This window comes from Helicoverpa armigera, chromosome 9, assembly GCF_030705265.1.
Source record: "Helicoverpa armigera isolate CAAS_96S chromosome 9, ASM3070526v1, whole genome shotgun sequence".
NCBI classification, from domain to species: Eukaryota; Metazoa; Arthropoda; class Insecta; order Lepidoptera; family Noctuidae; genus Helicoverpa; species Helicoverpa armigera.
In genome coordinates, this window is record NC_087128.1 from 5,611,083 (window position 1) to 5,636,919 (window position 25,837).

General features: G+C 35.7%; 1 protein-coding gene across 3 annotated transcripts in view; it reads right to left on the reverse strand.

Moving 5' to 3' along the window:
• Positions 1 to 1,037: 1,037 nt before the first annotated feature.
• The window catches only part of LOC110375681 (5-hydroxytryptamine receptor), a 32,880-nt gene continuing 8,080 nt past the window's right edge, over positions 1,038 to 25,837 (reverse strand). The window contains exons 1-5 of one of the 3 annotated variants that reach the window (XM_021333906.3): positions 15,970 to 16,149; positions 4,192 to 4,272; positions 3,386 to 3,652; positions 2,155 to 2,398; positions 1,038 to 2,069 (exon numbers count right to left, since the gene is read on the reverse strand). In XM_021333906.3, the coding sequence (XP_021189581.1) occupies positions 1,205 to 2,069; positions 2,155 to 2,398; positions 3,386 to 3,623 (1,347 nt within the window). In that variant the 5' untranslated portion in view covers positions 3,624 to 3,652; positions 4,192 to 4,272; positions 15,970 to 16,149 and the 3' untranslated portion in view covers positions 1,038 to 1,204. Of the gene's footprint in view, positions 2,070 to 2,154; positions 2,399 to 3,385; positions 3,653 to 4,191; positions 4,273 to 14,267; positions 14,408 to 15,969; positions 16,150 to 25,837 lie in introns of those variants that run through there. The other 2 variants (XM_049839091.2, XM_021333905.3) reach the window with 2 other exon arrangements.

The window sequence follows — 25,837 nt, forward strand, 5'->3', positions numbered from 1 at the left end:
ACCGTATAAAGAACAAGCAGGGTTTCTAATGGCACATTAAATATATGGACACTTTATCGTTAAATGACTCTCTGAAGGTTTACGGTCAATATACAGCCAGCTTTATGAAAAATATTACACTCGAAGGGAATTTAATCACAGAATTTAATGTTTTTCTATTGAAATCTAGTTTTTGTGTTTCTTATCAGTTACATAAAAAGGTTCGTGGCGCTGAATGTTCGAGATAGCCTTTCTAATATTGTATTCAATATTTACATTTTAAATGTTTGCACACTGAAGCCTAACTGTAGATAATTATATTGGAAAATATTACTAGAGAAAACTGATTCATTTTACTGTAACGTCAATTTAAATGAAAAGCTCATAATAGAACGCGAGTTCCTATTATCGTATTATTGAAGGTTTGAGCGAGTAATTATTCATTGATTATCCATTAATTGTGACAAAGTGGCCATTTGAGCGTAGCAATACCTCATAACATTCATTTTATAACGCTTCGAGTGTTCGCCCCGAGACCATAGACGCTCACTTTTGATCTACGACCTTCATTCAGATTTTACGCTGGCGATATTAACGAACTTTTAGCGATAAAAGTACTTGAAAAGAAAATTAAAGGATAAAAACTGTTTCTATATTGGAATACAAAGTATACATTACTGCAAGAAAGTTAAAACGTTTGAAAAAGTTCTTTTGTGTAATCAGACCAAAAGTGTTTTAATCAAAACTATCCAATAGCATTTTTTCTTGAAAGTGCTTATCCAAAAACTAGGTTCTTTTAATAAGCTTGGGGATTGAGTCTGGACTTTACACATTTCTTTATTTCGTATATAACTTAGTTCCCTCGGGACAAATATGATTTCCCGCGTAATGGCTTTCATTTAGCTCGACTAGAAGTTTTCTTCGACGCAACTATTTACTTGAATAGCAATTTGCGAAATTGTGTAAATTCCCTTCTCAAGTCCGACCTTTCATTATATTGCTTTAATTTTAATCCAAGCCGCTTTCTGCCTGAGTGGCACGGAACGAATGAAACAACGTTGTAAAGAGAATTTGTGATTTATTTACTAGACAGGTTTTCGTATTCACATTCATCACGTACAAAAAATAAAGGGGTGTAAATATATCTCTGAAAATGTAACAAGGTAACATAAGTATGTTTCGAACTAGACGAGGTCAGTCGGGTAGGGGCGAGGGGAGGGGGAGGCTACGGCGGGGCGCGGCGGCGACGCGCGCGCCGCCCGCACAGCAGCCGCTGGAATGCGTGCCGGAACTCCGGGCTGAACACCGTGTAGATGATCGGGTTCAGCGTCGAGTTGAAGTAGCCCAGCCACAGCGAGAACGATGTCAGCACGGGGCTCACTTCGCAGTCACACGTCGGCACCAGAATGGCCAACACGAAGAAGGGAAGCCAACACGCTACGAACGCGCCGGTTATTATTGCCAATGTTTTCGCCGCTTTCCTCTCGCGCTTGGAGTCCGCGGCCTCTTTGGGTTTGCGCCGCACTAGCGTCGGGTAGTAGGCGGCGGCTACGGCGCCGTAGCCCGTCGTCGGTGGGTCTGCCTCGAGGCCGTTGGCGCACGACTGTTTCTCGGGGCTCGTATTATTCGAAGATACATTTGTGAATCCCGTAGTAGTCGTTTCGGATATAGTCGGCAGGGGTCGACCTATGACCGCGACGACGGCGGCTGCGATCCCGCCACTGCCACCGGCTGCGACCAGCGCTCCGCCGGCCGGCACAGGTGGGGGTCCCACTCCGCCGCGCGCCGTCGCCCCTCGCCGTCGACGTATTCTTTTTCTAGCAGTTTGATATATCCGCCAGTACAATATTAATATAACGAGAACTGGCACGTAGAACGACGATGCTGTCGCAAAAATTTGATAACCTACGTCCTGACTGACAACGCAGCGTAGGTCTTCTGAGACTCTCCGGTCCCAGTCGGGATCCTTCCATCCCAGCAGAGGTGCGATACACACCAGGAAGCTTACAACCCACACGCAAGCAATCATGAGGCCAACCCGGCGAGCAGTTCTTGCGTGGATATAATCGATGTTTGTCACAGCCCAGTACCTTCAAACAATAGAAAATATTATGAGTATGCGTAGTTTAAATTTTTATGTATATTCGTTATTGAATGAATGTAGTAGGTGCTGACCTGTCAAGTGCAATAGCAACAAGATGCAGTATGGAGGCGGTGCAGCACAGCACGTCTCCGGAGGTCCACATGTCGCAGAGCTCGGGGCCCAACGTCCAGCGCTGCGCCACCTCGTACACGGCCCCCAGTGGCATCACCAGGCACGCCACCAGCAAGTCCGCCACCGCCAATGATAAGATCAACTGGTTCGCGGCGCTGCGCAGGTGCCTCTCCAACAATATTGCTGCTATCACGAATACATTTCCTAAGACAAAAGAGTAATATGTTAATGGCAAATCCGTCTTAACTTTACTAAGCGCAAATGGGTGAGGAACAGAAAAGAAGAAAAATATCAAGAGCAGGTCCCCTGGATATGTCACTTTATGACGTCTTTTGCTCTAATTTCCTGAAATTCTGGGCACGTGTCTCGTTTGTTGTTACTTAAGCAACTATTTACCTACCTATTCCTTCATTTTCACATTTCGCTGAGTTTACCACAACTGAGAGGATGTCGAAAGTGTTTGTGGCAAAACTGAAACTAACTTGTTTGACGTAACATACTCAGCAAACTGCATTGGCCGACAAAGTCAACTACAAGTGCTACAACACAGAGTTTCGTGTATAACCGCATGTCTACGTTAGAACACGTTTCATGTGCAACCACTTTCAAAATTGGTTGAATGTTGACGGCCGAATAAACAACCCTTTGTTAGTAAAATAATTAATATTTTAAGCCAACATCACGGCTTTCTCTTTGAAATACCTTCTGTAATGCTTCTGTATTTATTATAAATATTTTAAAAGAACCTTTAAATTAAAGTGGGGATAGATTGAAGCTATCAATATCTAAAATATTATATTTCATGTAACCGTCCGCTATTGGCGTACAAGGCCGTAAGACTGATCGAAGGAATGGAGCTCTCTGAAAAATTACGGCGCAAGCATTTTCTATATTAATAGTGAAAGTATGAAGAGAAATATTTTGAACTAAGCTTATGAAGAATTTGATATGATGAGCTTTAATTATTAGAATTTTGTTTTAATATGAATAAATTATTTTCTGCAAAAGAAAGGTGATCATGTTAATTTTTTAAAGAATTTTCGTGGTATTACGAACTGAAAATTCTAGTTTAGATGAATGAGAATACGTAATTTAAACTATGTCACCAAATCTGTAATAACATACAATTACATCAGAGCTCTCAAGTCACGGTTAGTTACCGCTACTACAATATCAGAGGTGTATAGTTACCGACTACAGTGGCGAGAATCAGTAGTCCGAGTACAACAGCCTTGGCGGCGGCGCGGACCAGCGCGGCCGGCGAGTCGAAGGGCGCGGCAGCCTCCCACCAGGTGGCGTTGGGCACCACGGTGACGTTCCACGTGGCAGGGTCCCACTCCGTGGCGTTCCACGTCGAGTTCTGCAGCGGCAGGCGCAGGTACAACGCCTCCCATTCCAGCAGCTCATCGCGGCCGTCCGCGCCCTCCATGCCCTCTCACCGAGACTCCACCGCGCATACTGCACATCACACACGCTCGTTAGCTCACGGGATCAATGTCAAGAACAGACGCTAAATGGAACATGATACATGCTATGTAGACATTGACGATTGAAGCGGAAATTACGGTTTGTTAGATTCATAAAAAATCACTGGATCGAAAATTTCGATTTTAGCGTTTCAAACAGATTTTTAATCCTATAGGATGTAAAAATAAACAACGCATGTATATTGCGCTCAGAATTGCCAATTTAAGTTTGTGTTCAAATAAAATTGACGCTCCAATAAATATACAAAACAATTAGAAATATACATATTGCGTCAAATTACAGAATTCTTGGTTTGTCAGTAAATAGGTGAGGCGTGATTGTGTCAAAGAGTAAATGGTGGAGCATAACTAACGCTGATAGAGTTGGTAGGCACGGCGGGCGCACCACATCAAATAACTTCGCTCCACCCTAACTTCCAAGTAATTAAATAACAACCGGGGTGACAGCTACTGTTACATTTGAATGCGGCATGATTACGCAGATTCATTAGCTGCCATTGTGGTACTCACTGTTCGTGTTGTATTTTCGGAGGATACTGCTCAAAACACGGTCCACCATCATTAATTGTAGTTTATTGCTTACGTTCCAATCTGTAAACAAGAGAATATAGATTTAGTGCCACTGCTAACCCATATCTTTGGATCTAAATCGTAATTCTCCCATATTTCACATTCACATTGGAATGCAATTGATATTTTCTTTTCAATACAACTACATTATCCGCTTTCTGTCTACGAGTTATAATCCTATGTTTTATTGCCATTCTGAGCATAGATCTTTTTGATGATGACATAAAAAGGCAGTTATTTGTGAACGCAGATGAAATAAATATTCGAATATTTTTATACGTTACTCAATAAAAAGGTGTGAAAACTCAAACGCATAAGCACAAGCAAGGGCGACGGCCGAATATGGAGGGTCGTGAACTTTTAACATTCACTATAACTCTCAGTTTTCTATTGATTACATTATCCCGTTTGCATATTCACGTCACGCGTCTAATCAATGTTTCATAAATCGAATCAATGTCAAAATATCTCCATATCGGTTAATTGTATTAACTCCGATGTATCGATATTTTCAATACATACGATGTTCCCGATATATTCAGCGGTTCTTTTCAGTTTGAAATTTTGAATCGGCAACGTACGTGTATGAAATTGAAAAACGGAAGCGCAGTTTCAATATCTAAGTTAACAGGCGTGCCACGTCCGAATAAAATAGGACGTTCCATTTCTATGTACAGAATACAAGTATAGGCATGTTCTAATGATATCTGTTCTGTAATATAGCATAGAAAATTGTTCCTAGCTGCGTGATTCTGATACGGCGCACGTTTGTAAGTTTTGTTCTAATAAAATTGCACGCTATTTACAAAGTTACATTGTTAAACGCAGACGGGATTCCTGATAAGATTGCTTTGCTCCTTTAAGTGCAACCGTGTATAGAAGGTACATACATGTATTTAGAAATTCAAAATTCAGCATTTAATAAGAACTGCTATTTACGAGGGCATTGATTTATACAGCTTTATTGTTTAACAACACAAACAAATCAATAAAACAATTACTGTCTCACAGACAATGGACTTAATTGCGCTTAAAAAACAACGATGATGAAGGGATCCATTAGAGATTTGTATTAGCGTTTGTATTGTATTAAATTGATAATTATTGTGTTAAAGGTGTCATCTTATTAGTGTGATGGCTGATCATTAATAATAATGAGGTTGACAAGGCAAGGGTAACTGATGGATGACTGCATTAAACTTAAACTATTTCATTGCATTAATTTTGAATCGTTTGCAAAGTGCGGACATAGCATAACAAAACAGAAGATATTCTCCACAAAACATCAGACAAGGCCAGTCATAAGAAATGAATTAAGAAGAAGTATTCTTGTGTTATCTTAGTAGTGCACTAAAAAAAAGTAGAAAAGGAATCTTAAAACAGTGTAATACTAGGAAGATTAACAATGCATCAAAGCGCAGTAGAACTTTGTGAATATTAAACTGCATAACAAGTTCTTGTCATATATGTTCAGTTTACTATGCAGTCAATCATTTCGGCGTACCTTGAATAATTTGGTAGGCAACCACGAGCAATCGGACAGTCAACAGGGCCTGATTGATATTGATTGTGTGGGCTTCCATTGCAGGGAATGAGTGGAACTGTGTACCTTGATGGGTAATACAATCGCTGAGCATCGATCGAATTACCGCTTGCATAAGGACGTAATATAAAGGTACCTAGTCTGTAGTAGACGACCATTATTTTCTTTATCTCGCAAATATGATGAAGTTTTCTTTTGTTATCCAATTTAGATCATAATTATAATGCGTTATTTTTGAGCTGTCGATTTATAAAGTTCAAATAGTTAAATGATTGTTTTCGTTATTATTTTGGCGCCAATAAAAGTCGCCATCTTAGATTACTTATTAGAATTCGAACGCTAACTAATCCAATTTCGAAAGTTTGTTATGAAAACAATTCTGTGAAATCTTTGTTATTTATTTTAGGTATTTGGGTGTTGTTATATGAGGCGACAGTTCTCAAATATTTGTACTAACGCTAAGACCACAGCAGAGCGTAAATGTCATAATAAGAAAACAACTTCTATTTATATTACCAAGCGTTTGTTAACAAGCTTGCTTGATTAAGTAGTCAACAATTAAATGCTTTTGAATAATGCAAAAATGTTTAGTTAATTACGACCAGTGCAGTAAACCAGTAGGTAAAAATAGCAGTTAATTAAATCTAACTATGGAAGCGGTGAGTCGATTTTACCCGCCATATTTTCTTTATTTTATAGCGTCACATCTGTATTTTTTTTTCTGTATTCACTGTGACTATAAACATGAAGAAATTAATTTAATTTTCTACCGTCTTTGTATTCGATTTTCTTTGTAATTTATTACAATTGACAAGACTAATGACTGTCAGTATTTCAATCGATTATAACAAAATTGATTTTGTAATAGGGTAAATAAACTGATAAACGTAAATAATGCGCACCCAAATTATTTTCTGTTTACAAAAATATGTATTCAATTAATAATACGCATCATAAATTTATTGCTGGCATATTTACGTAGTTGAGATATAAAAATATGGGATTCGAAATTCAAATTTTGTTGCGAACGTTCAAGCGCGTTTATTCTAAAGGTCCAAACATAACAAATTGATGAAAGAAAAATTTAAAAAAGTGCTTGAACTTTCTCATAAATCGTAGTCAAGATGTGCATGTTTCTTATTGTTACAAAAAAAATGATAGGTAGGTGTACTTAAGATCTATCACAACCTGTACTGAATAATCAATACCTTGTAGCATTAATCAGATCGATCTATTCAAAGCCTAGGATTACAGCGGAAATTCACTGAACATTATTAGCAATATCACTTAGTAGACAGTAGACAATCACGGCTCTATATCAACAGTGAACTAGTAGATTTAGTTCGATAGAACATTGAATGCTATTGGTTCAGGATATAGTCTTACAATGCATCAACATGATAGATGGTATCATAAACAGCTGTTTGTCTATGCTCTATATCTTTAGTGTTATAGCAAATTCTACATTTATATTTAAAAATATGTATATGGAATTTTCTGTAAGGCCAGTGGGATATTTTCTTGCCAAAATCTATCTATTTCATCAATGACGAGTTGCCACAGCAAAGAGATTGGAACTCTCAGGTCCAGACTCCATCAAGGCGGAGCCTATCGGAAACATTTCTAAACAACAAATGGAATTTCTTTGGGTATTTAAACATTTCGTCTTAACCCACTCAGAAGTATCTCTGAACAGAGAATTTCTATTGTTTTTTTTTATATCTCCACTTCGTTTCACTTTGACGGAGTCTGGGTCGAACACTTTTTTGTATTTAAATATAATTAAGACATATTATAGACCATAACGTAAATTTCAATAATAGTCAACTGAAATTATTTCAACGTGCACTTTAAATTATAATTTATTTCATACACTCAAAGCATGCAACCACAAAATGATAATTTGAAATTTCGTATTATATAAATGTGGTTTTGCTTTTCAGATGAAAATTTTACTACAACATTATCTATATGATTATATTTTCCATTTAATTAATTTAGGGTAATGACTGTTTTCAATAGCAATTAATTACGTTCAATCGTGTTGAGTGATTGAATGAAAGCCTTTTAGAGTGAGTCTCTGGCTTATCGTTCATCTGGGTCACAGATAGAATGAAAGCCTGTGACATTAAAACAAATTGAGATCAGTTAATTTGACCGAATGGCACAATTGCATCTTTTAGCCTTTTCTTTGAATTCTTTTGGTTGCGTGTTTGCCTGAAAACTTAAAACAATCTCAAGAGTAACATGTGAATTGCTACTCTATATATGAAACATTATTGTGATCAGTGCTTGCTTTCTATGGTGTGTTTAGAGAATTGAATAGTTTATGCATAATATAGGTTCTAAACTTAATATAAAGGTACGTATATAACTTTTGAGCGTTCACATAGTTCATACATAATAAAGATTCTATACACATATATAACTATTCGTCTTCAGACGTCAGCTCGTCAATTCAGCATAAACCGGCCAAGTTCGAGTTGTTCTGCTGAGTTGTTTTGTTGGCCGACTTAATGAGTTGTTGTCTGAAATCGTTTGTTTACAAACCACAGTCGAAAGTTTGTAAACGTTTGGCTGTGAGATCCGATTTGAACTCCCTGCTGGAATAACTGTCCGTTTGAATTAGCTTCGGCGGTTTGTTTTAGAAATTGGTAAGTATTTTTGATACTATAAATGTCTGGGACTAACTTTTTAGAAGATGGTAGGTATGTAACTATGTTTATATGAATACAGTAAGTAGTACGATAACGGCTCCTCACACAAAATGTTTTTCTTGAAATGTTTTCTTTTATGTCAAGAACATTTGATCGCTTATTGCAATCGGACGTAATACGCCAAAACAAACGAACAAAGCAATAAAGAAAAACATATAATGTGCTCAGGCTTCGGCCTCCCACTGACATCCCACAAATCCCGGGTTTAACGTATGACATGACAAAAATGTAACACACGCGTTCTTCCCCGACTTGGCGAAAGACGTCAAAAGGATTTCTTGTTCCCGAGCCCGTAAAACGTGAACGTTCAACAATCGGATCAGTCAGCATCATAAATACTTCGTTATTATTGTTTATGGAACCGCCATCGTTCTTTGAATATTGGTTATTCCGTTTATTTCAATACGGAGTTCTGCCTTTGAACCGTTTTCGACGCCCGACATACAGTCTGCTCGTAACTCTATAGTAAACTGACAATAAATATAAACTGTTACATAAAAATTGGAATTACGATATTCCATCTGCGGTAGAGTTATTTATTATTGTAATATTCTCAGATTTATATCAAAGTTCAATTCATACATTTACCATTATCTTTACGTGCATTCAGTAAGTACGTGCTTCGTCAGAAATCTATAATTTATTGATGCCGCCAACGCTGGAGATGCAATCAATACTGTTTTTTCTATAATATTTGGATATTTTTTATCCCAAAAACTTTCAGACTGCAATCGAAAATTTTAATGTAATAAAAAGTTTTATGATGTCATTCTAGACATATCTTCCTAGTGGGAGGCTGTTGAATTACTTACCGAGTTCAAGATTTCGATAAAATAGATTTTCATTCGCACCGATAGCTATCGTGGTAACCTTTTAACCATCTTATCGCGATGGATGTAACCTGACAAAAAGTAGGTATTGACAGTAACAAAAACAAATAGTAGTAGCATACATATAAGGTTAAATGTTGGCCAATTTTGATAAAATAAAAATCGTGTGGTAAGTATTTCGATATGTTTTTTAAGTGACAGTCAATTTGTTCTTCTACTTCTAGACGTGGAAAGATAAAAATTATCCATCAGTTATAGCTTGACTGATGTTAGAACTACCTTCTTCACTCGCGTGATAGATTGTCTGTATATATAACAGTAAACGTTAATAAATAATCAAGTTACTATTTGGAAGTAAAAGCCTACCGCTGACCTCAAACCAATTTATTCCCAGTGGGTGTATTCGGATAGATAAATTATACCAATCACTTGAAATATCGTTATTGGCATTATTTTTTATTACCAAATATAACACGCAATAAATAAACCTAAACTAGGTTTGATACGGCCCTCCCGTGGATTCCTTGACGTAGATTTTTGACGAATTCGATCAATATTTGGTGACCTCATTATAATGCTCATTGAAGACCTAAAAAAACGTTGAAAGATAAAGTAAAATATACATGCAAAATAATGCTTGTGTCTTACTATTGCATTTGGAATAAATCAGCACTACGTTAAGAAGAATAGAAGTGCAGAAAAAAACAAAACATGAGAACGTGCGAGGCACAAAATACTTCATAGAAAGTCCCGATAAAACCTCTTCGGCATTTTATCCGCTTTTTTGTAAAGTGCCTGTAATAAAAACAAAAAGAAATGGAGGGAAATAAAAGGTATCTAGTAATTGAACATATTCGAAGCGTAGAACAATCGTGCAGGTTGCAGCGGAGCGTTAGAAAGTGCAATTAGTGAGGGCGAGGGCGATGCGGCCCGCTCCGGCGGGGCACGACCCAATGCACTAATAACGAACACAACAAAAATCTTATGAGCTCACCTATGAAACTGACTTTCTGCAAACAAATCAAAAGGAACTGTTGCAATATTATACGGTATTCGGGCTAAAAGGATAAAAGATAATAATAATGGATTTCTAGAAAGTACCGAAACAGCAACCTATCATTGGCAACAGCCTGTCTTATGTGATAAATTGACAGTCTATGTATTAATATTGTCTGTCCTTGAATGCATCAGCTTTTTACACGAGCATTGAAATCGTCTATTTATCGGAGTTTTTTAGGTACATCAACTTACGACAAGAGGGCAAAAGAGGTTTTAAAAAATCTGCAAACTATTTTGTGAAAAGCTTGAATGTATTTTATGCAAATATTTAAATAATCCATAACTTAGTTTTGATTCAGAGAATTCAGAGTAATATAATTTATCCTTGCCTCTGTGAGGCACTAACCCCGCTCTGCCGGCAGAACCCATTTTTATAAATGTAAGTACGTGCACATACGAATGAGTTATTAGGACATAAATCTTCTAGTCTTTATTTTACGCTGCTACGGTTTCTATAAATTCACCTAATCTACGAAACACTTTCTAGTAGAAGATTTCATTTTTAAATAAATAAGTAATAAATCATTCAGATGAACCATTTCGCGGGTAAACATGAGTTCGGTAACTTCTCCATCTTTATAAAGTCGTAATAAAGTTGCGTATATGATCCTTTAATGGAAGTTACATACTCAAGTACGCCATAAAACCTCAAGCGTAGAAAGTTCTTGTTTAATATTACACGAGGCGCTACCTACCCCTATAAATCACATTAAACCGGTTTTTTCTAAGAACATTATGCGGATAACTTACTAGGATAACTAATGTTCTATTGAGCGAAATGAGACAGAATTTACGGGAACGGTTCAGAAACTCCTTTCAAACAAATTCCATTGAAATGCGATGCAAATAACAATTAACTGTTCGCGGACCCGACGACTTCTATTTCCTGTGGAACTTAATTTAAAGGCAGTTAGAACTTTTTACTTCATTAGTGTTCAGAAACTAAATTCGAATTGCAGAAGGTCGAATTTTATTTTTAAATTTCCGTTTGTTGAACCTAAAATACTAACGAAATAAAGTTCAAGTCTGTATATTTAGTACCAAAGTGACTCGAGATACACGTGTAGACAAACAGATAATTTAGTTTTTACATCACATTTTAAAGTAAATGTTGAACAAATTGAATAGAGTAAACGAAATCAGTAATTTTGAGTGCAAATAAAGTGCCTTATGCATAACAGATTTTTATTGAGTGCACTTTCTTTTTAATGAGTGTGTTTGGTGCCAGTACGGTTTACGACAAGCAAGAACATAGGGCTGTTGTACAATAACACTGTGGATCATACTGAAAATAATGAATTCATGTCGTAAACTCGACGGAGTTGTTTCACACGTAATCGTGAATAATATATAGGAAACCCCAAATTCTTCTAACAGGATAACAATGTTGTCAAAGAATTTTGGGTTTGTTTACATAATCATTGAACCTATTTATGGATTAGAATACCACGTACTTAATCATGTATTTTTCATTTACAGTACTACCATTTTCGTAGTAAAGTTAACAGTTTGCTTTTGTTAAAAATTTTCAAAAATTCATAATACTTTAAAATTAGGTAAAATGTTGCTTGCTTCCATATCATCTGACAACCAGGTAGGTGCTGATCGTACCTCCAGTTGCTATCTAGAGATGCGAACACCAGAAACGGTCACGAATGGAATTTTAAACAGGCTATTACGTACTCCCTCGAGAACACTTGTTTAAAATTTTCATATGCCGTAAAATCTCAACTCGATCGTTACGGTATCGGGTCGGTTCATGAAATTAGCATCGCCCGAGGTTTGAAAGAGGTATGCAAAGTAAAATATATCAAGATACGTACCTACTTCATGAAAAGTACCGCTTGTCTCGTGAAAATAAATTTACTTTTTGAAACAAACTGTAGCTAAAATGTTGCTTTTGAAAAAATAAGATATGTTGCGAGACATAAAAAGGGTTTATGATAAACATAATTCGTAAAAATTTTAAGAAATAAATATTTGGCATAGAAACGTCACTTCAGTCAGCTTGCAAATGAAGTGCTTTTGATTAGCTCACCGCTGGCCTATTTATTAAGTACTTTCAACCCGCATCTTCCAAATGGGTCACGCAGACGTAATCACGTAAATCCTTTCTTTGTTTATGTTGTGTGCACAAGTTATATAAAAAATATTTTATTGCGGTGATAGCCCATCTCAAACGTTTATTGAACCTGGGCTCCTTAAGACATAAGGAGAGGGCACGAATTCTTTTTTTACAATGTATGTATGGATTTATTAGGATTCTGCAACTGTAAGCAATTTAGGAGAATATTACGAGTATTTATAAACGTTTTCAGTTTTATTGATACTACGATAACATTAAGTGATGAGATAGAGTAAGGTTTGATTTTTTATCTATTTATGAAGTAGCTCATATTATTTATTTACTAACTTAGAGGATTATTTATATAGCTTTTCTTGAGTACGAAACACCCGAGTCGAGATAAAGTTTTATCTAGGAGCCACACAATGAGATTGACATCAGTTTCTTTATCCTTATTTTGCCTACAAGCCTGTAAGAATGTTTCTGTCGGACTTATCCCTTCCCCCATTAGAGTTAAGGGACATACGCGAAGTTAGGGTCGGTCGACGTCACAACAACATTTATTTTGTGTTATTGTTGTTCTTATGTTTTTCTTGAAAATTGAAGCAATTAAAAATAAGTTCTTTAATAAAGTTATTGGGGTGACTTTTTAACCCCTTCAACTAAGGTAAAAAATAATATGTCAGTCTTGAGTGAGTTCACTTCAAAATGCAGTAGTGGATGAGATAGTTACTATTCCTAGTTGCCTAATGAATGTCATAATAAAAATTTGCTTCATAACTACTAGCTTTTCCCAACACCCTCTTGTGCAGTTATTTATAACTAGGTAGATAATTACAGTATTAATTTAGCCTGAATATGCTGGCGCAGAATCTTATTAAGTCTAGGTTGTCTGAAGCTGTGCTTGCATGAGCCTAATTAGATAGTTATTCGTGAGACTGAGCCAAGCAAAATAGTGCTAGATATTTTATATTTTAAGGCCGAACTTCCCAAGGGATCATAATTGTTCAATACATAATGCGTAACTTATTTTTAATTAAGTGTGTTTTTGTATTTTTGATGTTGTAGGACTGAGATTTTAATTGGAATTGGAATATAGACGAAACATTTCCGAAAAATCGAAAAAATGAGGGACAAAACACTACTTATCGGGTGAAAATTTCGCGAGCCTGCAGCGAAAACTTCAAAAAACAAAAACAAGAGACCGCATATTGCGTTTGTAACACAAACTACTAAAAAGTTCGGGACAGATTTTTGGGGACTTTCCTGAGGGACAACCTTTGTAATCCCTTCTCCAGATATTCGATAGGGTAATGTATCATCACGCTAAGTCCTTTGGGGGCCGCATAGTAAACACTTGTGATTTATAACTGTGCTCTGTGAATGTTAGTTATTTTTTTTAGTGTGCCAAAAGTAACAGAACGAGATATTTTGTACGAGTAATTTTGTATAAATATTGAGAGTTCTATTTTTAAAAGAGAATACATTCTCTGCATATAGGAACCCTAGAAATTACTATCTAATCCTACAGTAGAGAAATCGTTCTATATTTAAAATTAATATCTTTATCTAGGAGGGCGCTTCAGCTACACTTGACATTATTATTGTAATAGTATAGCTGCGCAGAGCTGAACTACAAACAGTAATAAAGCCGGGCTTGTATGGCGTGTCGTCACATTTCTGCGCAATTATGCATACAGGAGCCCTCCCAGTGCTTGTGTAACGAGCCTTATACGAACATTCCCAAGCCATTTGCGCCGGCCAAATGACAAATACCGAGACAAACAAGCTATTGTACGTACCATGTACCATCCATGAAGGAACATAAATCTTATCTGTCCGTCGTACGCTCCACACTCATACTCGGCAAGATTATACAAAAACCACAACACGATATGAATAAGACTGTCCGTCTATAAATATCCCTGTCTAGTAGATTGCAGATTTTATCGAATTCATATCGGTTAATGTAGTACGCATTCGACCTCTTTAGTTTTGCCGCTGACGTGGAAACGTTTCGATACAGAAGCGTGTGTACACAGATAAGTGAAATTTGTTTAGCATGATTTTTACCTCACGAGAGTGGATACAAATATTTTTTCGTAAATATTGTCTATCAAATGCGTACGCGTACGAATACGTTTTATTTAGGCCCGAATTCAAGTCTTCACCAATATTGCTCACTTCTTGAACACACAGTCTTGAATTGCAATTGCATATGACAATAAAAAACGAATAACAGCAGAAAGACGATAAGCTGGCCATTAAAAACTAAACTGAATAATTGATACGTAACGACTAATGACCAATCATAATATAGCGTTAAAATCCGAGATAATGCAAACCTTCAAAATAATGCGAAAAGTCTTCAAAACAGTGCATACCATAAAGTATGCAGCCCCTCCTAGGATCATCAAAATAGATATACTTGTAAGAGTATTATAAAGATAGCCTTTACTATCTTGTTTAAAGCCATTTAGATTATAAATGAGTACTGAGTCGAGGAAACGAAGCAATGAACGGTGTCTGATGCAATTTTCAGCTGAGAAATTGTACACAAACTATCAGTGTATTGGCGCTATATCGACTGGTTCGTGAACATTTCGATAAACATCGTCTTTAATGCCCGGTTTACACTTTGTTAAGTTAACACTGCAGATGATTAGTGCAGGTGTTTAGTAATCTAGGTGTGAACGCAAGCGTAAAGTGATTAGTGTTAAGTGATACGTGCGATTAGTACTTATTGATTAGTGCGAGTGAATAGAATCAAGGTCTATTTTTGTTGTTAAGTGACTACCCCCTCTCAACTTTTCTACTACCCTCTCTCGCAATTTGCCTGTACTAATCAGTGTGTAAATACGTGTGTGTTAAGTGCGCAGTGTCAAGTTCAAAGCGAAAATGAAGTGGACGGAACAACATACTTTATAATTCGTACAAGAATACATAAAGTTTGAATGCCTATACAATGTTAAGTGCCCAGAATTTAAAAACAAACAGTTGAGAGATGCGGCCCTATTGAAACTGAGTGAAGCGATGGGAATTCCCGATTTCAAAATTGAGTTCATTTTCTATATCAGATACCACAACAGATACAATCTCCTTAATTATTTGTCTCAATATTAGGCGCTGTTCATCTTCCATTTCTAGAGACACTATGCACAACGCACAGTACCACTATGAGCTTCTTCCTAAACACTGTGTAAACGGAGATGGAAAAGACTACTTAACACTTGAGACTTATCGCGTAAAGTTAACGCTTAACACTTATCACTTCACACTTCGCAAAGTGTAAACCGGCCTTTAAACGACTTTTCTTTAGTTCCGAGGTTCTTTGTGTCATTCCATCGGGTCTATCTAATCTGATCTTGTCATGTATGTTAGAAAATGTATCAGCCATTGTTTTCAAATTTTGTGAATGAAAAACACTATTGAAGTTTTATCTTTAGGTGTATTTTTAGCGGTGGTGTTATGGTGATAAAGCTGAAAAATATATTTTTTACTCACGTGTTGAAAACTGTCGGATTTCAATTCACAATAAAACGTCACAAAGCGACAATTGTTGGAAAAACTTATCGATTTTTTTAGTTAAATTGATAGCTTTCAAAAACTGCACACTTCTTCGAACAATATTGTACACTCTAAATAAAAATTATTTAGTGGAAACCTGTTTGGTATATAATTGATATCTGCCACAGGCGTGTGCGATTTTTTCATTATCAACGACATCAAAGTGTGAATGCGATATCAATATATATGTACATACATATTTATATTTATTTATGTTTTGGAATATCATAAAAAATCTAGATTACTATATGCATTTACGATCAGCACGCACGCATTGTAATGTAAGTAGTTTTTTGCGTATTTGCAGGGGTTTAGAAAATTGAATCTTTTATGGGCTTAAATTGTAAGCAATTTGCAGCATAACATGTCTGGCTGCGTGTATGTATCATATGTATGCACTTATCTACATAAGTAGATATTGTATATTTCGGTAATCTTCTGCAACAGTTCACTACTTTTAACACAACAGATTGAATAACACAATCATTTACAACTAACACAGATAAACAAACCAGATCACATATTGTTATTCGTTTCACATTCACTAAACCGCGATGCTATTTTGTTGCGAGAATTGGATTGGGAAGTATCTACTCGTATATTTGGGTAAAAGGGTTTCGCTTGATCGAGTTACCTAAGGCACAGGGCTCACGGAATGGCGGAACTATGATCCTTTGTATGGGTGGCGTGTAGTCTGTAGTTGTTTGATGCGGGACTTAGATCCATCCGGCGTTTGTTCGTCGTGCGGATGCATGGCGGATGTCTACTTAATACTGAATGCAACGACACTTGCACTAGACAAAGTTGCTTGAATGTGCTTCTAAGAAAAAAGTGTGTATTAGAATTCTTTATAAAAAACAATGTTTCATATGAAACCGATCAAAAGCGTAACTAAAAGTGTACAACAATATAAAGTTATTCCTAGCATTTCTATCCTATTTAAATGGAAAACGAGATAAAGCTAAATCGACACATTGCCATTTTCATTGTTAATAGCTATATATCGACCGTGACCTAAACAATAGTGGAGTAATTTGAGCAAACGGGAATGATTCCATCATATGAAATCTGTTTATTCATTTACTGGGGCGAACAATCTAATTTTCAGTCACCCGGTAAATTGGACTTGCCCACAAAATCCCTAATACTGTATATAAAACAAGCCGTGAATATTTGATTTGCAATTATAGTTGGACAGGCGGTAGACACTACCACAGTAGCGTTTGTGGGAAATAAAGTATGTAAGTCGAGTTAGGAAGTTGTTTCGCGACGTCTGGGATATTGGAGCACGTATTCAGGGAGTTTTCCGCGTCGCCGTACAAAGCAAGTGCACTATGATTTAGTGTGCGACGTCTTGGAGCGGCGTGACGTGTCGAGTCGGCCGGTTCGGTGACGGAGCACGCACCGGCGCGCCGCCGCGTTCGGCTCACTCGGCTAGAAACTGCCTGATTGCCAACGCGGCGCCCTGGCCACTCGACCGCAGACTGAAACCCAAAACCTCACCCACTTCATGCCTATTCACTGTACGTCATTTGTAGTTAATCGTTTGCAATGTTGCCTTGTTGCCAAAAGTACGTTTAAGTTGGACTCGATAACTATCACTGTCATTGTTATCAATCCTGTTTCCACCGCCCATATACTTAAATACATTACTCATCAATGGTATCAAGTCTTCCAGTGAACAAAATGGTGTTCTAAATTCTTACAAAGAAAAGTGTCAGCACGTTGAAAACTTTATGCAATTTGTAATATGCATTAACATTGTGGGATAAAAAGTGCCACAAATGGCATAAATTCTTTAGCGGACGAACAAACGCTTTTCTAGTAGAATGCAAATTGCACTCAACGCTTCATAATATTATTTCATCTTGACACAGCCCTAGAGCTTGGTTCTGTCGAAACCCTTGAGTTTGCGTTTATTGAAAAATATTAAATCTACACAGGAGGGAAATTGCTTCAGCCTGTAGCCTATAGTAAGCTTTCATTGTAATTAATCCCAATGAAAATGTTTACACAATTTTTTCCCGTGCTCGTAGGTGAATGTACCTATACCTATGCAAAACAAATACGAGAGAACGTGACCTCATCATACAGAAGTTGTTAAAGGAAATGTACAAAGTTAATATTATAAAAAGTTCCGTAGGCAATCAGTTCTGTCCATATAAGAACTTGGCAACAAAGATCGATTGTCCTACTACTTTACAGACAGAAGATTACCCGCCGGCCGCTAAATAATTCATGAGACGTCTCATGTCGCGTAGTCTTACGGCGGCTTAGGCCTATTTATGCAAAATTACATCGATCAGACACATTTGACGTGTCACATATTATGAGGCTCATGTCTTATTTCCATATCATGCCGACTCATCAAAGCTTTTCACAAAATAATCAATTCCTTATCAAGATTAACTTAAATTGACTAAACAGCATTTATTTTTCCTGAGCTACTTTTGATGGCAATGTCAGATATCACTACCTAGCTTTAATAGCTGATGCGTGTAAAGTGAAATTCAGAAAATGGTGACAAGCAACGGCCCATTACTTCCAGTCTTAAAACTACATAAAGTAGTTTATTTCTAAAGGCATTAATGTACGGAAAATGTTCACTACCAAAGCTACTATAACTTCGTAAAACATGTAGCACATTCACTAGCCGGGGGCGGCCCGTCCATAATGTAAAACGGTCTACACAATATTGTTTATGAAACCTTACTCCGTACTTGAGCAAATATTGTCGCTGTACTATTTTTACTTAGCTCTTTGCAGTGTGAACGTCTGTTCTGTATAAAATGTCAATTTGTGATGTACATTTTTAGTGGCGTCCGGGTTTATGTTGCAGACTGAGTAGGTATAAATTAGCTGGAACTTCTCTAGCGTAGCTAAGACTAGTAGGAAAGGTTTTTCAGATGATGAGAAGCGTATTATTGATAGCAATTTCTACTATAATGTGGCTAATTATTATTAACATGATGTTAGCATTCCCGTGTCTTGCGGGAGGAGTAATAAACAAATAATACTTAGTTTGTAATATCAACATGCTAATGTGTAATGTAAATACTTATAACTATTGACTCATTGGTCAATAGTTTAGCGATATGATACGCTTAGGTTAACACAATAATATAGTATCTAATTGGTCTGTGCTAATTAGCGAATTGTGATCTATTATAGTAGTAAACAAACGTTCCATTTTTTCAATAATAGCTATCGTTGAAACTGTGAAGGTTATCAAAAGGGTCACTAAATTCCTTCCAATGTCTATGGTAATTAAGGTCTATGGTGCTCATTATTTTTAATTTTCTTTTTAATCTGTTACTTAAAAAACTTTGAAAATTGACTTTAATGCTTGCAGTTTTTTGTATTTTTTTGTTTCCCATAAACTAATCGTACTCGGACTAAATATACATATAGAAAGACAAAGTGCACGTAGCTGCTAAATAGCTCTAGTAGATGGCTTCTATAAATATCCTGCTAAAACGAAATAAACAAATTAAACATGTAACATAGTCATGTTGTTCTAATGAAATTAACCCAGATATAGTGGCTGACGGGTATTATAAATGTACGCGGCTATATTCGTCAGGCCACTCAGCCCTTTCGACAATGAATCTCAGGTGTGTTCGCCCAGCCCCGTATATTTAATGCGTCAGAAATAAAACATAAATCAAAGAGACTTGACATTTTTATGCGCGTTTCGTTGACAAAATTCAATGGAAAAGGGTTCGTTGCGTAAAATGTTGGAATAGTAATCAGTTTTGTGGTCATCTGGCGACAAGGAGGAAAATTCGAGAAAACTTCTTTTGAATAACGTTTAATTTTTCTCTTATAAATTAAGAATTTATGCAAATAATTATTTGATCACGTTTTATTTATATCATCATTCATTTATTCAGATCATTCCAATGTTTTGAAATAGGTCGAAATTGGTCTAATATTTCTTACGATAGCAATCAAGTGGTTAGAGGTAAACAACGTAGTTATAGAACAACAAACAACAATAGATTTGATACAAATACTTTTATGATATTTTTATTTATCACTTATGGGTCACCGTACAAACAAAACAATTGATTTTAACCTCCGAAGTGATATCGATCCAAAAGCTATAACTAAATTATAAATAGAAACGCATTGAAAATACTCTTTTCTTTGAATTTCAAAGGAAATGTGACACTATGTTCACCATTTTGTATTGAATTTTACCGTAAACACTACCATTGTTCAATTATTATTTTGTGGCATATATTACCTATGCTTTGTGGCCTTGTATCTGTACCTATGCATAGCCATCAAGTCTCCATCATCATATTTTTCGTGATCAATCTAGTTTACAATAATGTACGTTTCAGGTTTTTTCAGGTAATGATTTCTCATCCATCATCCGAATTTTATTACCAACGGTGAACCCGCAAACTTTTTCACCTTTGGTAGGTATTACATCATATTACATAAACATGCAAATCCTTTTAGACCCAGTTAATAAGACGTAGTTGTTAAAATATGATCGCAAAACAAATTACGTAGAACATATTTTTTTTAAATAAAAATGTGAATTGAAAAAAAGAGGATTTTTAAACTCCATTTATAATTGGAACACATTCGAAAAATGACATTAGACTAACAATGGCGGTGTTTGTTGATATTGCTTAATTTTAGTGTTTTAATTTACATGTAAATGTTTATTTGATTAGATTGCTTTTTTAAGTGAGATAGCGTAAACGTAATAGGTTTTTGTTTTTCAATGTTGTGAATAACTAGAGTACGGGTGTGTTCAGAATGCAAATGGGATTTGTGTAATTAACTCGTATAATTATTTTAGGAAATAAATCCAATATGCTGTCGGTAAACGTTTTGATATTGCCGAATGATTAAATTGAATGTTTCACATAAAATCGACGTGAAAGCGCGGATCGTTACTGGGCGGCCAGTTCAATTTGTATTACCTGGGGAAATGCGGGAAATAATCGCGCTTGTACGTGATGTATCATCACTGATTGATTGCAATACTTGTAAGCGCCCATTAATCCCCGTACAACACACCAATTTATTATCCGACTACGGCCCAAAAGGGAGGATTATAATTTTAATTACAAATTTTACAAGCAGCTATATATTGTTCGCAAGCTTTTGACACTGAAGACAAATACTGAAAACTTATTACGAAAACAATTACAAATATCACGTCTTAATATGTGATTTATTTAATAAATCTATTTTTAGATACCAACAAAATATTTGCAAAAAGTAAAATAATAAAGTAAATAGTAAAGCCAAGTATAAAGTCAGGCCAAAGTTATATTAAGCTAGCAAAAGTCAACATAGAAAAGCCAAAATGAGCCCGGCTCGGCTCACGTGCTTTATTTTCCAAGATGTCGTATAAGCGTTATTAATTTGTTTGTCAGCAAAACTGAGACATTTATTTACATTTACGGTTTAATCAAAATAGATTTCATTAAAAAGAAAATAAGGCGTCAGTATAATGAACGTTTATTGTATTTTCCTATAGTAAGGTTTTATAATAATCTAAGACACGATTTCTGAGTAATTCGAACTGAAAAGGTAGAAATATTTGTGTTATTTTTGTAGTCCCTGGTATCACATTCCTTTATGGGACTGGTTGTCAGACTTTATGAAGAATGATGATGAATGAAAACAAAATTTACAAACTATATCCGCAATAATTAGCCCCACTAATAAGTGGGATACTTCTAAATCACGGAGGAACTTGCCATGAGAAGATGGTCACCCAGCCAAATGTTCCTTAACAGTAACGCTAAAAAAAATATGTAGGTACCTTTTCATAAAACCTTTATAAAGTTTATTACGTAAATATCGAAATGTTTGATTAGCCGACCATTGTTACAAAGCTTGTCAAACAATTGTTTCTGACACGAACGTAATAGGATTTATCGCGAAGGTTTTTGCTAATAACTAACATTTACTTTTTCGCTATTGTTTTCCTTGTCCGGTCCCCCACTTAACTGAAAGGGACTCGAAGAGGATTACTTCGATATCCGATTATGGTGTCTGATTCTATACCGGTGCTTGTTTAAACGGAGATGCCTCTAACATTTTCGTATCCTTAAATACGCTTTTTACATAAACTTCCGAATAAAACGATAATACGTTGTTTAGAAAGTAATTCGTAATCCTAACTTTTTCACGTTTAAAGTTAAATACAAGAATACATTTTCAGCGTTGAATTAGGAAATGAAATAAGTATATTTATTTTATAAAGATCAACTTTGTGAAATTATATTCATTGTATTAAAGCATGTAGGTAATAGTCTGTTTTAATTCACTTCTGAATAAAACGCATGTCACAGCATTTAACTAGACAAGCCGAGATGCAGACTAATTTAATAAAAGTTAACACTCCGTAACACGCAGCAACACGAAAACTAATAAATCTCTTCGTTTCTCATGAAATGCAACTCGTCGCAGTAATTTGTTACAAGCATCTGTCTCGTTTAATTACACGTAAATAAATCACGCACCTACAACAACGTATGACGTTTTACAATAGTCGAAATAACGAACACTTGCGATTATAAAGTACGCATTTATCAGAATATTCATTAAACGCAAATTAGGAGTGAGAACAGTCACCGCGACTGTCAGCGGACTGATCGTTAAACCTACAGCTGTTACGCTTTCTAAATGACAAGCGGTTAACTTTTAATGAATCGTAAGTTTAAATCAATTGCCAACGATATCATGGCAGTAATAACCTATGATTTGTCAAGATTAAACGTACCTATAGGGAAATATGTTACAGCAACCACTATTTTAAATTACTTAATCAAAAATGTACAGGAATAGCAAGGCAACATTTAGTATGCAAAACAGAGTGGATCCGCTCTTCAGGCTGTCTTATTTTCCGATGCAAACTATTTCTTGGAAGAGCGCGGAGAGTTCCCAAATGTTTTCTTCCGGATACTTGAAATAAGCTTTTAAAGTAGATACAGGAAGATATAGTGCAAACTTGTTTCTTGGATATTAAAACTAAACATAGCTTGCTTTAAGTTCACAGGTGAATAAAGAGATGTCATATATGACGCACGGTTTTTTATAATCACTTTATAAAAATTAATGGAATTCTTTATCTGTACAGTCAATTATTGATACAGTCTAGTTATGTGAAATTGACGAAAATACATAAATGAGAATATAATTTTATTGACATCAATATTAATACAAGCATACTTGTCTCTGTTCAGTGTTGAATGTTATTTTTATCTACGTGTTATAGTCGGACGGCATGGTTATTATCTAACTCCGGGCTAAGGGTTGTGACTCATCCTACTTGCTTCAGGCGCCAATATTCCTGTGCTGTGAACAAGTTTCTGTTTGTTTTCATATACATTTTATAACTATATTTATCAGGTTGTTTGTTTATCTTGCCAATTAACCATTGTGGCATAACTTTAAATCGTTTTAGACATAGATATCGGCAACACAATATCCCAGAAGCTTGTTTGGAAAAGTTAACAAATGAATAAAGTTTTCGATATGGATATCGAATTTATAGTCGATGCATCTAATTTAAACTTTTGGAATCGAGTGCACACGGCCACACACCCTAACGACAAAACTTGTTGAGATAAAGTTTTCGAAAAGGCAACTACAAGTTTCGTGCTCAAGAATACCCATCGGGAACGACCTTAAATTTGAAAGAAATAATAGTTGTATGTAACGTACACATACATTACTGGAGTACCATCTGCAGCTGCTTCCTACGGAGGTATGTCATTACACATGAATGTTTTCGCGAAAACGATAATAGCATGTCTAATTCTGTAATAACACGTAACTACAAATGTTTCTGTTTCTATGAATATTGTTAATATTACAAACTAATAATAGGCAAAGAAATTCGAGAGCACAAATTGGTAGGAATGTAGAATTATTCATAGCAAATGGAGTTTTTGAGTACAAAAATGTGGTGTTGGCGACGGTAAGTACCGGTGAGTCTTCCGTAGTTACGACGTCGACATTTAGGTATTCCCTGTCCGTCGGCGGCGCCCCTCAACGTTCAATCACGATAAGAGGGGAAACATCAACGGAATAGTAACTCTCAGATTTGTTACCATCAAAAATAAGCGATCAAACTGATCTCACCATTGATAATGCTTTACGATCTTTAAATCCGAGTCACAGTAATGCCACAAAATCCCGCTTTGTGTTATAAAACTCACAGGAAGGAAATGTTCGTATTTAATTTCTTTTGTCTTTTTGTAAAGTCACGGTTGTTCTGTGAAAACAAAAGGTGAATGGAACAGAAGGGTTTAATTTACTGTGATGTGGTGTTCAGGAAACGGAATGTATTTTTAACGTTAATGCCTAAATTGCGTGAACACTCTTATTTGTAAAGGCGTATCTACTTTTTTCATCACTTTAATGGACAGTGTTTTCAAGTAATTGAAAACTTCTCGTGGTACGATATATCGTATAGACGTACGTTTACGAAGAAGGAGCCGGCTACATTAACGAGATCAATATCAGTGCACATAGTTGCGGTGGCCTGTGAAGTAATAAATCGATGCAACTGTCACACTACACGTTATGAAAATTGATAGCTCGTTGAATTTTACGAAAACTCCAAAAACCTTTTAAAATAATTGAATTTACGTACCTTTTTGAGATGCATAAAAATATTCTGACAAATAATGTATTCGCACATGGTTTTGTTTGGGGTGTACAATGTACATACCTACATACATATACATTCTTACTACATCGTTTTCATTCTGTTGATCGATCTGTTTTGTCTGTTATGGAAACATTTAAAACTGTTGAAAGCCATTTGGGTTGAAATAATATGACAGTTTTCCAAGATTTTCCTCATCGATTTTATAGTTACGTAAGAAGTAATTATGAAAATTCAAGACTTATTGTAGTCTACTAGGTATACTTAATAGCAATCAGAAATTAAATTTTCTTTGTTTTTGCCTACCTGTCTATTACAAAATGGTTGAGCTTTTTCAAATAATAATTTAACTGTTACTTATAAAAGATTTGAACTAATTATTGAGTAATCCATTAATTTAGCAACAAATTCGCCATTACTCATTTATTATTTTATATTAATCACGCCAGTCGTAAGTAAAAGGACGCGTCATTAGCTGTTTATGTCTTTCATTGGATCCATGTTTGTTTTGCTCGCCTGTTGACAGATCAATAGCGTCTGAGAATCGCTTTAATGTTATGGGAAATCATTCTTTATGACCTTAACGACGAAGTAGGTGATATTTTTGTCTATAAAACGTATCATAGAGTAAAAATGTCCATCAGACGTTAGATGTAGGTAACTATCACCGTTTTACAGTCATATTGGCAAAACGAAATAGTCCTACAGTTACAAGTTTTTATTACCAGGCAATGAGTGTAAGATTTTATGTGAAACCTTTTCGTGTTCCTAATGTTTGTAAACGGAATTTAAGAAAGCATTACTTCGTGCACGCAACATTTAACACTTATTTTTGGCTGTTATTTTTTCGTTTCCGTACCATCTTACATTTTTAGAGTTTGTTTGAGAGCTGTAACATAAATTCATATAAAAGTATGTTTGGTATAACGAATTTATGGCATGGAAGAATAAAGTGAGTATAGTAGCGCTTTAAACGTAGATATAGCTTAAATATACTTTAAAAAAATAGGCAGATATCCCTAAATAAAGCCATAAAGTTTAAATAAAAACATTGAAGTATTTTTATTTTTCTTCCATCTTATCGCTATTATGTGTCACAGTCAAGAACATATATATCTTTGTAGATCTTTCCAGGAAGTGTCGTCTGACGCGGCA